Genomic DNA, 12,532 nt, shown 5'->3' with positions numbered 1-12,532 from the left:
TGTACGTAAAAGTTTCCTTTGATTTCCTTCTAATCTGTCACTCTGACTAATCTCAGGTTTGAACAACTTGCAGAGAGTAATTCTGACCTTGCTTACAGCTGTCAGCTCCATCTGTGACTTCTCTTTTCGGTCATGTCCACTTGGGCTTGATGAGTCCAGCTGCTCAGATTCTAATAATACTCCTGTTGTGCGAAAACCGGCCCATCCTCCGTCAGTTTCCCAATCTGGAACAGTTACTTTGCTGTAACTTCAAGTCTGAAACAAATATCAGTGACAACATTGGAAAAACCCAAAACATTGGTCAAGCAAATCAAGTTGGAAGTGGGGAATCCAATGCACACCTGGAAGCAAAAGGTTAGGGAGATGGTTTAAACTTTAGGAAAATACGCAAAGCCATCGTAGACAGACCTAAGTCTGGCTGCATTGTTCATTCATGATACAGGCCAGACAAAACATCACAGTTTGCCAGTTTGCGGAACAAAAGAAAGAAACAACACTGAATAATTAGCGGCAGTTCATTTATTTGCATCACAACACACTGTATGTAAAACAAAACAAAAGTCAGAGTAGATTGTTTTGACTTGAAGAAAATGTTCTTTATTGATCTCTGATCTCATTTGCAAACGTGACAACAACTCTGTTTTTAAACAAACAGAAAAGCTTTCACATCACATCGGCTTCTATAAGAAGTGTACGGCTCTGACACCTTGATTTGCACTGGATATTATTACAGTTCTTTCATATGCAAAACTGACACAGGGTAAAGGCTTTAGGCTATTAGGCTCTCAGGCAGAACACACACAGGGCTGCTGAGGTGATAGGCAGCCCAATGAGCACGTGAAAAAAGGGTGAATAAGAACTCCGGGGTGGAGATGGGTGGGGGGAGGATTTTTGCCGTGTGGAAGTCAAGACTCCTGCAGTGCTTGGTTTTACAGATGCAGATTGATGAGAACAAAAAGCTAAAGGTTGCCTCTCTGCTGCAACCTTTCACCTCACACAAAGGGAGATTTTTTTTAAAACCAGTTCCTGTGCTAACTGAAATACACACATGGTGGAGGAGCATTCAAAATAAAGTTCCTGTTTTGTATTTCCCTATTAATACAGTGTTACTTGAGAAGATAGAATTTTAGAATAAACACTAGGCCTCGTCAAGGTGTTGTTGAGTGATTTACTCACAGGCAACCAAACCAGCCGGGGAAGCTTACTCAGGTAAGAATGCAGCACGCGCCTCTTCAATCCTAACCTGTAGCTGCTGTTGATGCCGGCAAACGGAAGCAAAAATAGACGCAGCTAACGCCCATCTGCTCGAACACAGCCCCAACACCAATTCTCCCTCTCGTAGCTTGAAAGCAGCAGTTGGTTGCAAATCATGTCATGCAAATGTGTTGAAACTGCAAAACAAACTCAGACTTTTGCTTCTTTTTTTGTTTTGGAGTGTGCAGCCATTGCCAACATCGGTTCCCAATGCTCACTGTATTCATGTCTTAGTTTGCACTTTCCTACTTTGGCAAGAGCATTCAAATCGTTGACAAAGCAGATGCTGAAGTGCACCATCTTTGATATGAGATGAAAGTAAGTGAAGAATAGTTAAATAAATAAGAAGTGTAACCCACAGGGTTAATAAACAGCTCAGACAAAGCAGAAGAACTTTTTCCAGCTGGACCTCGACAAAGACTTGGTCCGTCTGTCCGAAAACCTCCTCTTCTTGCTTTTGCGGGTTTTGTTCTTAATGGCAGCAAAGATGGCAGCGTCAAACGCCTCTTTCAAGTTCTTCTGGGTGAGCGACGAACACTCGACATAGTCTGTCGCCCTGATCTTGTCCGCCATGCTGCGAGCTCGTGAGCTCAGGACAGGTTTAACGTTGGATCGGTCCAGGTTGATGAGGACGTTAACGTCCAGCATCAGATCCAGCTGAGTTCCAACTAGAACGATGGGCGCCGACGGGTTAGAGGCTCGGATCTCCGGGGCCCACTTCTTGGTGATGTTGTGAAACGAAGTGGGGTTGACCATGCTGAAGCACAGGAGGAAGACGTCGGCGTGGGCGTACGACAGAGCTCGGAATTCATCAAACTCTTCCTGCGTGAAGAAAGAGCAAAGAATCAAGTGTCAATCAAACTAGAGCGCCAGGAAGTAGACTACTGTCACTGACGTGTCGAGGAAAACTAGTCATGTAACTATTTGTTATGAAAGTTACTCATAGCTATTGTATCAAGCAAAAATGTCAGAACGTTTAAAAAAAAGTCTGATTAATACAGTCAGAGTTAGAAAGTGAAATACTTATATCTTCTCACCTGTCCCGCAGTGTCCACAAGCTGAACTTTCACTGGAGATCCTTCCACTTGGACCTGACCTGATGGGAATTAATTACACAAATAAGTCCCCCAATTAGTTAAAAATGTCGAACCATTTCATTCCATTGAGGCCTTTAAGGTTTGATTGGAAATAAATGAACTGAACTCACCAGAGAAGACGTCAAAGCCCGTCTGTTGGTACTCTGTCGGGTACCCGTTGGAGGTGTAGCTGATGATCATACTGGTCTTTCCCACCGCTCCGTCCCCGACCAGCATGCAGCTGATCAGCCCGGGATCCGGTTCGTCCACCCGGGTCAGTCCGCATGCGGATGGGACTCGGGACTCGTGGGAGAAGTAATCCATATGAGGTGGCATGTCGGGGACAACATGAAACGTCGGACTGCAAGCTCTCCTCTTTTCGGATGAGTGTGTGTGTGTGTGTGTGTGTGAGTCAGAAGAGTTGTCGCTCTCCGTCACTCAGTACAGAGCAGACAGGTTGGAATTTGCATAGGAACCTCCTCCTCCTCCTCCAGGGAGGCAGACAGACATGCACGAGCTATCAGCCATAATAAATAAAATAATTATCGCAACTGTAAAAACGAAATGGTTCACTCTAAATTATGAATTTTGGTGGGTAAATAGAAATACTTGTTATATAAATCTGCTTCATGCTATACATAGAAATATAATTTATTTATTTTCTATGACATTGAAAACTATGACATTCCGTGTTTTCTACCAAAGTTCTGAACAAACAAAAATTAGATTTGGGAAAGCAAGTGACGGAAAATGTTCCCTAAAATAGAAAAAAGTTTGTGACAAACGAAGTAGACTTGTGTATTTGTCATTTAATCAAAAAAAAAAAAAAAAAGTAAAAATCAATCAATGAAATGATTCACTTCAATCAAAAAACATCCCTTCAATCAAAACAAAAAAGTGACACCTAAAATAATGCATTTGAACACTTTTTTCTTTATTGAAAAGGTTTTTTACTCTTTTGAAGTGAATAATTTGTATTTGGGTCATTTTAGGGGTAGGACATTTGTGTCTTTATAGTAATACAATTATAATAACTTTAATTTGTAAAGCACTACATTTAGCATTAGATTATTACTACATAGCATAGATTATAAAAAAAAATGTTTCAATATGTATAAAAATTATTCAATTAAAAAAACTTCCCTTCAATTAAAAAACAAAACAAAAAAACATATTCAATCAAAGAAAAAAAGCGTACTTTGAATGCAAACACAAATAGTTGCATTTGCCCACTTTTTTTTAAAATTGAAGCAAAACTGCGCCCCCTGGTGTCTAGAAAGCCACTACACACAAACTATAGTAGTCACATGATCACGTGTCAGCTGATTACTGAGACCACCGTTTGTTTGTTTGTTTGTTCAGTGTTCAACATTCAGCTAAACGAGCCTGTTACAATGGCACAAATAATTCAAACGTTGTGTTTTGTTAAATATTTAGTCTGAAAAATACATAATTTCGACAGCTTGCTGCCCGACTTGACGCAGTGAGAGAAAGGAAGTGTGAGTGAGTCATCGTTCTGAATGCAGACAGAAAGCTAAGCTAGCTGTTAGCTGCTAGCTGTCAGCCATGTCTTCATAGCAGGGAGTTTGGACCTATAGCTACCGTTTTTTTAATATATATATATATATACATATTGATTTATACTAACGAAAGTACACGAGGCAGGAGGATTTATATCATGGCTTCAATTTTGGATGAATACGAGGACTCCCAAAACATCAGGCAGAGTTCACAGCAGCGCAGCCGCCTGTCAAACACCAACATCGGCATTACACATTCAGGTCAGTTTAATCAATCAAAATTATTGAGTAATTATTGCTTTATTTGTATGAATGAAATATAGTGCCAGCGTCACTGCACATATGATCCATTCCAAACTTCCCTTTTTCTCCCCAGGCTTCGTGAATGTGAGGTTGGAGGAAGAGAAACCAATATTCAACAAGCAGAGGATCGATTTTACACCCCCTGAAAAAATTAACCATCTAGCAGTGTGCAACAATCAGCTGTGTATGAGCCTGGGAAAGGACATTCTGCTCAGGTAAATCAACCTTTTTTTTATTAGTCTCACTGTGCTCAATAATATATGCATGGTTATTATTATTTAGTTATTATTATTGTTGTTTTTGCAGGATTGATTTAGCCAAGCCGGATCAACCAAACCAGACTGAATTGGGACGGAAAGATGATTGTAAAGTGCACAAACTGTTCTTGGATCCTACTGGTAAGAAAAACTAAAGTAATTCCTCCTTTTTTTCTTTCTTTTTTTGTTGTCACAGACTTCGACAGGCCTTTTTCCCATAGTTTTTCTAACTGTGAGTAAAGTCTGTATTTTTCATTTGTGACTAATTTCATTGTGTCACAAAACTGAATGCATATAAAGTGGAATATGACACTTTTATTCTAAAGAAAAATAATACAATATAAACCGAAGTACAATAACATTTCCATTGCCATGAAAGTTACGAAGTGTCTATAGTTCCGGACCTGGATGGCCGAGTGGTCTAAGGCGCTTGATTCAAGGCTGTGGATGTGGGTTCGAATCCCACTTTTCACATTTATTTATTTATTTTTTCATTTTAATGTATTTAGCACAGCAAATTCCACCTTTGAATATACATATACAAAAAACAAGAAACATTAGGGAATTTCCTGGGTTAGGGTTATTTTTTTGTTTTTTTTTTTCTTCATTTTAACATATTTATTTAACACGGTAAATTCCACCTTTAAAAATACATATATACGGAAAAAAAAAAGAAACATTTTAGGGCATTTCCTGGGTTAGGGCTAAAATAAAACTGACAGAACTATAGCTAGAAGGACACAGGCATACGGCTTACTGCGCATGCGGACGCATGCGCACAGGAAGTGCCGGAACTATAGTCAGGTTGGTCTGAGGTCCGGGTCCGGAGCAATAGCAACAGCCTAAAAGTTAATGTTCCCTTGCCTCCAAGAAGATTCATGTAAACTTTAAACAGTAAATTTGACTGTTTCAGACATTCCATCCTAAACAAAGCTACACAATAAATGTATTTAAAGGACATTACTATTTTATGTACTTTTTCTTTTGGTAAACTAGAAAAATATTAGCAATGACAGCAAATTCATTGTTTATTTTGTATGACTGTCTCTTATGTACACACACAGGCTTAGAAGCTCACCTTATATTTAATGTGAAATAAAAAAAATTATTTACTTATTAGATTTTAAACAATTGAATGTTTTATCATGTAAAGCACATTGAGTTGCCTTGAGTATGAAATGCGCTATATAAATAAATTTGCCTTGCCTTGCCTTGCCTATTATAGATTTAGTAGGGATGCACCGAAATGAAAATTCTATATACCGGTATGGAAATATTTATTTAAGACTGACATTTCAACAATGCACATTCACAATATCAAATAAAATAAGAATGTACAACTTTTGGGCCATTTTTTGCTGAGAATGTTTGGTGCATCAGTAAGATTTAGTACTTCAAGTGCAAATATCCTAGAAAACCCTAGAGCCAACATTGTAGTATGAATAGTTAGTCGGACATGATGTATGTGTACAAGGTAAAAAAAAAAGCTACTGGTTCCACCCTTCATTATTATTTTAAATCATAATCATTGTTATTACACATTAATAACAGCTTTAATGTTTTCCATCTGCAGGCTCCCATCTGCTGGTCAGTCTGAGCACCAGCGAGTGTTTGTACCTGAACAGAAACACCCAAAAGGTGCGCAGTCTGTCCCGCTGGAAGGGCCACCACATTGAAAGCATTGGCTGGAACAAGCAGCTGGGAAACGAGACCAATACGGGACCCATCCTGGTCGGCACCAGCCAAGGCATCATCTTTGAGGCAGAGATCTCAGCGGCAGAGGGCAGCTTGTTCAGCACTAACCCCGATCAATACTTCAGACAGGTTGGATAGTTTGAGACTCATTTTTCTGATTCTCTTGATGTTTTACTAAAAAGTATGAGCTTGTTTCTTTTTTTTTTTACTCCATGGTAGGTTCACTCTCTGGAAGAAGATGGAAGGCCTGCTCCAGTTTGCTGTTTGGAAATTGAACGAGGCCTTGAGAACAAGCACTTTATTATCGCCACCACCCGTAAACGCCTATTCCAGTTTGTGGGTAGAGTGGCAGAAGGGTCAGAGCAGCAAGGTTTCAGTAGCATCTTCAACCAGAACCAGGACCTGCTGCCCAGCTTTCAGGAGTTTCCAGTCAACATGGGATACAGCGAAATTACCTTTTACACGTCCAAGCTCCGAAACTCCCCAAAAGCGTTTGCCTGGATGATGGGTAACGGAGTTCTTTATGGTCAGCTGGACTACGTCAGGCCTGATTCCTTGCTGAGTGACGTGCAAGTAAGTGTGCAGTGTTTTCCCTCTTTTATATTTACAGGGTTGGGGTCAATTACATTTTTCATTTACAATTACATTTCCAATTTCCCATGTTCAATTACGATTACAATGGCCGGCAATTTTTTCAATTCCCATTAAATTTTAATGACTTTTTATTAGGGATGTCTCAATACAACTTTTTTACTTCTGATATGATACCGATATTTCAGCCTTGAATATTGGCGGATACCGATATCGATCCGATACCAGCACAAATCATGCATACAATTATTTTATAGTGTGGAATGTTAATAAAGGCTTGATTATTCAAAATACAGACCCATGTATTATAAACCAATGGATTACATATAATTAACCTTTTAGAATAAAAATATTCTATGATTGAATAAAAGAAATAAAAAAATAAAATAGAAGATATTGAAAAAATAAATCCAAAAAACCAATATACAGTATATCGGAGATTTTAGATGCAGTCCGATAAAATCCAATATTCGTTTTCTGGCTGATATCGGACCGATATTAATATCTGATTGAGACACCCTTACTTTTAATCCTCAGAAAGTCAATTGCAATTACAATTTCAATTACTAAAGTAATTACAATTACATTTTCAATTACTAAAGTAATTACAATTACATTTTCAATTACTAAAGTAAATTACAATTACATTTTCAATTACTAAAGTAAATTACAATTACATTTTCAATTACTAAGGTAAATTACAATTACATTTTCAATTACTAAAGTAAATTACAATTAATCACAATTACTGAGCCTTTTTTCTCATTTATCTGAAAGGGACAGTGCACATTGATGAAGAAATGTAAAAAAAAATTTACATAATTGTAAGCGCGCCAGAGTTAGCAAAAATGCTAAGTTGCATATGTTGTCCGTTGGCAGGTCACAAAACAAACATTATTTACAAGCTGTCAATCAACAATACAAAGTGCATGAATATAAGAGTTACAGTTAAAGTGCTTAAGCTGTGTATTGCCAGTGTATGAGTTATTTGGAAAGTGCACAAAGTCAAAAACCACTCACTATTTACCTATGAAAAATCAACAAATGCAATATATGTATACATATGTGTCTGTAAATATATAGAACAGCAGGGCAGAGAGCAGGGCTAGTTGTGAGAACAGGTTTGGTTGATTATGAGCGAGTTTTTGAGATGAGATTTGAAGATAAGATAATATATCTTTGTCACTGTACAAGCTCAACAAAATACTTAGAGCAATCCAGTAGATGCCATATCAAAAACTATGCAAATATACAAAACACTAAAACCAAATTTACAAAAAAAAAGGTGGTGAAAGTGGTGCATTCTCTGATTGTAGGTGGTATGGAGTTCCAGGTGTACTAAATAACTTAATAAAAGTTAACCTTCGTCTTTGTTAGCTTTCTGTTAGCATTTCTTATGTTAACGGTTCCTAAATCAGCTGTAGAATACACGATAAAAAAATATTTATCATTTAATTTCTTTCCTATCTATTAGCTACCTTGTTAGGCTTCCTAATCAATCTAAATATAGGTTTTTAATATTTTTGATGAGGGCGTCTGAGCCTTTTTTCTGTCAGTATATTCAATTTAATTTCTTTTTAAATGGAAAAATGTTAGAGAGCTTGATATGAAACATATTTTAATTATTGTGTAGAACTGCACATAGAACTTTAAGATGGTTCCCCAGTTTTGCGTTACATTATAATGAATATTTTTTAAAGAATTTTCTACTACAAAGTCAACTATATAAACTCAATTACAATTTAATTATGATTATGACAGCAACAGATTTTTAAAATTACATAACCATAATTATAATGAATTATCAATTATGTGATTATAATTGACCCCAACCTTGGTATTTTGCACTTCTATGTGTTTGTACAAACAGGTCTGGGAGTACACTCAGGACATTGACCTCACCCGCAACAAGCCACTGGCCATTGTGCTGACACAGTTCCACCTTCTGCTGCTGCTGCATGACCGAGTCAAAGCCATCTGCACCCTGAATGGACAGGTGGTGCATGAGGACGTGTTCCCAGATAAGTTTGGCTCTTTGAAGAAGATGATCAAAGATCCAGTTGGCGGCTTAGTTTGGATCTACACTGAGAAGGCAGTTTTCCGATATCACATCCAACGCGAGGCCAGGGACGTATGGCAAATGTACATGAGTATGAGTAAATTTGATCTGGCTAAGGAGTATTGCCGGGACCGGCCGGAGTGCATGGACATGGTGTTGGCCAAGGAGGCCGAGCACTGCTTTCAGAACAAGCGATACCTGGACAGTGCCAAGTGCTACGCTCTTACACAGAACTACTTTGAGGAGATAGCACTCAAGTTCATTGAAGCCAAGCAAGAAGAAGCCCTGAAGGAGTTCTTACTGAAAAAGCTGAATAATCTGAAACAAAGCGAGAGAACACAGATCACCTTGCTGGTCACTTGGCTCACAGAACTCTACTTGAACCGCCTGGGTCAGCTCGAAAGCGACGGTAACGCCATCGTATTTCAGGAAACCCGCGACGAGTTCAGGGCGTTTATGAGCAGCGCCAAGCACAAGGATTGTCTGTATAACAACCGCACCACCATCTACGACCTGCTGGCCAGCCACGGCAACGTAGACGACATGGTTTGCTTCTCAGTCATCATGCAGGATTATGAGAGAGTGATATCTCACTACTGTCAGCACGACGACTACACTGCTGCCCTGGACGTGCTTTCCAAGCATTGTGATGAAAAGCTGTTTTACAAGTTCTCCCCTGTTCTGATGCAGCACATCCCCCAAAAAGTGGTAAATGCATGGACTAAGATGGGCAACAGGCTGGATCCAAAGAAGCTCATCCCAGCTCTGATGAACTACAGCCAGATGGGGAGCACGCAGCAGATCAGCGAGTCCATCCGTTACATGGAGTTCTGCGTGTACGAGCTCACCGTGACAGAGGAGGCCATTCATAACTACCTACTGTCGCTTTATGCAAAGTACAAACCAGACTCCCTGTTGTGGTATCTGGAACAGGCGGGCACTTACCCCTCACAGATTCACTATGACCTGAAGTACGCGCTCAGGCTTTGTGCAGAGCATGGTTACCTCCAGGCCTGTGTCCTCATTTACAGGATAATGGAACTCTATGAGGAAGCTGTGGATCTAGCTTTACAAGTAAGTAATCAATCCAGCAAGTTCATTTTGTCTTCTTTTTTTAAATAATATGTTAAGGTTTCATTTAGTGATGCGCTGAAATTCCGGCCATCGAAAATGGCTCAAATGGACATTTTTGGTTTTCAGTCAAAGCGCTTTTCTCACCAAAAAAGCCACTGAAACAGGATGTTGTGTATTTATTACTCTCTCTGTTTTTGGCCTTGGCTTTTTCATTTTTGATTTTCTGTTTCGGCCAAGAATTTTCATTTTAGTGCATTCCTAGTTTCATTTATTCAGACAACTTTATTTCAGGAAATTTACTTTGATTTCCTGACATGTTTTGACTGCCGACTGTCAGTCTTCCTCAGATGGCCCAATGGGTGACAAGGGGCGTGGCCAGCCTGACAGAACTGCCACGCCCAGAAATAACTCTTAAGGATGCATCAACGTGATCAGCAGATACCTCTGAGGAAGACTGACAGTTGGCAATCAAAACATGTCAGGAGATCAAAGTAAATTTCCTGAACAAAGTTGTCAAAATAAATGAAACCATAGCATATATTAAGTAATGCATATTTTTTGGTTTTCAAGTGAAGACCAAACAGACGGGGGATTTTTTTTTCCGATTAGCACCACTGATGCTTTGTAATGCCTTGCTGTTTATAGGTTGATGTGGATTTAGCAAAATCTTGTGCTGACCTTCCTGAGGATGACGAGGAAATGAGGAAGAAGTTGTGGCTGAAGATCGCGAGGCATGTGGTGCAGGAAGAGAAAGACGTGAAGAAAGCCATGAACTGCTTGTCCAGCTGCAACCTGCTCAAAATCGAAGACATCCTGCCTTTCTTTCCCGACTTTGTTACCATTGATCACTTTAAGGTGTGTGGCATTAATGGTGGGCTTCACACTTCCTCTGTGGTCAGGACGATGACGGGATTACATTGTATAAAACAAGTTTGAATCAGAAAAAAACTTTATTAATCCCCGAGGGGTATTTAGAAAAGCAAAGAGCGGCATATAAAAACAGCAAAAAAACCCAGCAATATTACATGCACGCACGCACAAAACAAAAGCAAGACTACGCAAAAAGGTTGTAAGGCAAACTAGATGACAACGTGAAAATTAATGATAAAGTGCAATGACGGCCATGAGTGTCAAATGCTTATGAATGTCAAAAAATATTAAAAATAATAATTAATTTAAAAAAAAATATAAAAGTGTATTTATACATACTGTATGTAAACAGATGTAAAAGAGGTGAATAAGGATGGATCTAAAAAGCAGCTGCCCCCCGCACAGACACTCCACACCATAGTAACTGCAGAACATCACAAATGTGTCTTGATCGCGCAAAATCCTATTACACATCTGAGGAATAGAAAATAAATATATTTACGTCCAGATTTGGGACACTTTTTATTCCACATAATGGTATGCACAGTTATAATGTGATAGTTATAATAAATACAATCAAAATTTGCTTCACTCACCATTTTAGGCTAACAACCTCCAATAATGTCTTTGCATCTTGTGTTTAATTCCCAGGAGGCTATCTGTATTTCCCTGGAGGAATACAACCAGCACATTGAGGAGCTCAAACAGGAAATGGAAGAGGCTACCGAGAGCGCTAAACGCATCAGGGAAGACATTCAGGAAATGAGAAACAAATACGGTGTTGTGGATTCCCAAGAAAAGTGTGCAGCTTGTGACTTCCCGTTGCTCAACAGACCCTTCTATTTGTTCCTGTGTGGACACATGTTCCACTATGACTGCTTGATGCAGGTATGTCATTATTAGTCTTTATTCTCATTTTTTTCTTCTCTCCTTTTACTTTGTTTTTAAAGTATTAAACAACTATTTTTTGCTATCCACTTTGTAGGAAGTGACTCCACATTTGCCAGCTTTTAAGCAAAGTCGTCTGGAGGAGCTGCAGAAAAAGCTGGCTGCCACCACACTATCCTCCAAATCACGCCATCGCCCCACACTGAAGGACGAAGGCGACGCATCCAGCCTGGGTAAAGGTACCTCGGGCTCAAGCCGTGAGCAGATCAAGTCCGATATGGATGACATAATCGCATCGGAGTGTGTGTACTGTGGCGAGCTGATGATCAAAACTATTGACAAGCCTTTTATTGATCCGCAGAAATTTGAGGAAGAGAAATCCAGCTGGTTATGAACAAAGATTCTTCTGTGTTAAAACAAGACAAATTATTCTGTGCTTTTAGCATGTTGGCGAAATTGGGTAAAATGTCTGACTGCCTGTTAGTAGTGTCTACTGTTTAAATCACATCAGCTTCAACTTTTGGTATTTAAAGATGATTTATAATGTTTTTAGGGCTGGGTATTGTGAATAAATGACATAAAATTCCTCTGCAGCTAATGATCTTCTGTTGCAATGTGAAGTTGGGGCTGTTAGTACACTGCATACATGTGCCTGAACCTCTGCAAACAAAAAAATAAAATAAAGACTAAACGTGTACTTGTGTGATTCAATCCCATCACCACTTACAGGTATGTCTTCATCTAAGATGGAATGATGAACAGATGTTTTGAGTTCTTACTATTAGAAAAGTTACTTTATAAAAGAACAAATAATAAATTATCATTCCTAATTTAAACAAGATGGAAAATCTAGTTGATTGATTTCTCAATTTTCTGCATGGTCATGGAATCCTTTGTTGTAATTGTATTATTTACTGGTCAGTGTCACAGTAAATGATAATTTTA

The 12,532-nt window shown here is 38.9% G+C and overlaps 2 protein-coding genes across 2 annotated transcripts; one reads left to right on the top strand and one right to left on the bottom strand.

Moving 5' to 3' along the window:
- Positions 1-504: 504 nt before the first annotated feature.
- rhov (ras homolog family member V) lies at positions 505-2,758 on the bottom strand. Its single transcript, XM_028439583.1, has 3 exons — positions 2,462-2,758; positions 2,292-2,350; positions 505-2,076 (listed from the first exon to the last, which is right to left on the bottom strand). Exons 1-3 carry the CDS (start codon positions 2,664-2,666, stop codon positions 1,630-1,632), a joined length of 711 nt encoding a protein of 236 aa, XP_028295384.1. The 5' UTR covers positions 2,667-2,758; the 3' UTR covers positions 505-1,629.
- Positions 2,759-3,645: 887 nt separating this feature from the next.
- On the top strand, positions 3,646-12,282 carry vps18 (VPS18 core subunit of CORVET and HOPS complexes). The gene is made up of 9 exons (XM_028440085.1): positions 3,646-4,111; positions 4,227-4,368; positions 4,460-4,551; positions 5,984-6,234; positions 6,325-6,678; positions 8,567-9,829; positions 10,475-10,684; positions 11,351-11,587; positions 11,685-12,282. Exons 1-9 carry the CDS (start codon positions 4,009-4,011, stop codon positions 11,979-11,981), a joined length of 2,949 nt encoding a protein of 982 aa, XP_028295886.1. The 5' UTR covers positions 3,646-4,008; the 3' UTR covers positions 11,982-12,282.
- The last annotated feature ends 250 nt before the right edge of the window (positions 12,283-12,532 follow it).

The sequence above is a fragment of the Gouania willdenowi genome, chromosome 24 (assembly GCF_900634775.1).
Source record: "Gouania willdenowi chromosome 24, fGouWil2.1, whole genome shotgun sequence".
In the NCBI taxonomy this organism is placed as follows: domain Eukaryota; kingdom Metazoa; phylum Chordata; class Actinopteri; order Blenniiformes; family Gobiesocidae; genus Gouania; species Gouania willdenowi.
The sequence above is the reverse complement of the archived record's forward strand: the minus strand, read 5'-3'. Positions and strand labels throughout refer to the sequence as shown.

Excerpts from the sequence above, each read along its gene's own strand:
- vps18 (XM_028440085.1), top strand. The coding sequence starts at position 4,009 with ATGGCTTCAATTTTGGATGAATACGAGGACTCCCAAAACATCAGGCAG. Across the intron at positions 4,112-4,226 it reads CATCGGCATTACACATTCAG|GCTTCGTGAATGTGAGGTTG; the intron begins GTCAGTTTAATC and ends TTTTCTCCCCAG. Across the intron at positions 4,369-4,459 it reads GGAAAGGACATTCTGCTCAG|GATTGATTTAGCCAAGCCGG; the intron begins GTAAATCAACCT and ends TTGTTTTTGCAG.
- rhov (XM_028439583.1), bottom strand. The coding sequence starts at position 2,666 with ATGCCACCTCATATGGATTACTTCTCCCACGAGTCCCGAGTCCCATCC. Across the intron at positions 2,351-2,461 it reads GGGCTTTGACGTCTTCTCTG|GTCAGGTCCAAGTGGAAGGA; the intron begins GTGAGTTCAGTT and ends AATTCCCATCAG. Across the intron at positions 2,077-2,291 it reads TTGTGGACACTGCGGGACAG|GAAGAGTTTGATGAATTCCG; the intron begins GTGAGAAGATAT and ends TTCTTCACGCAG.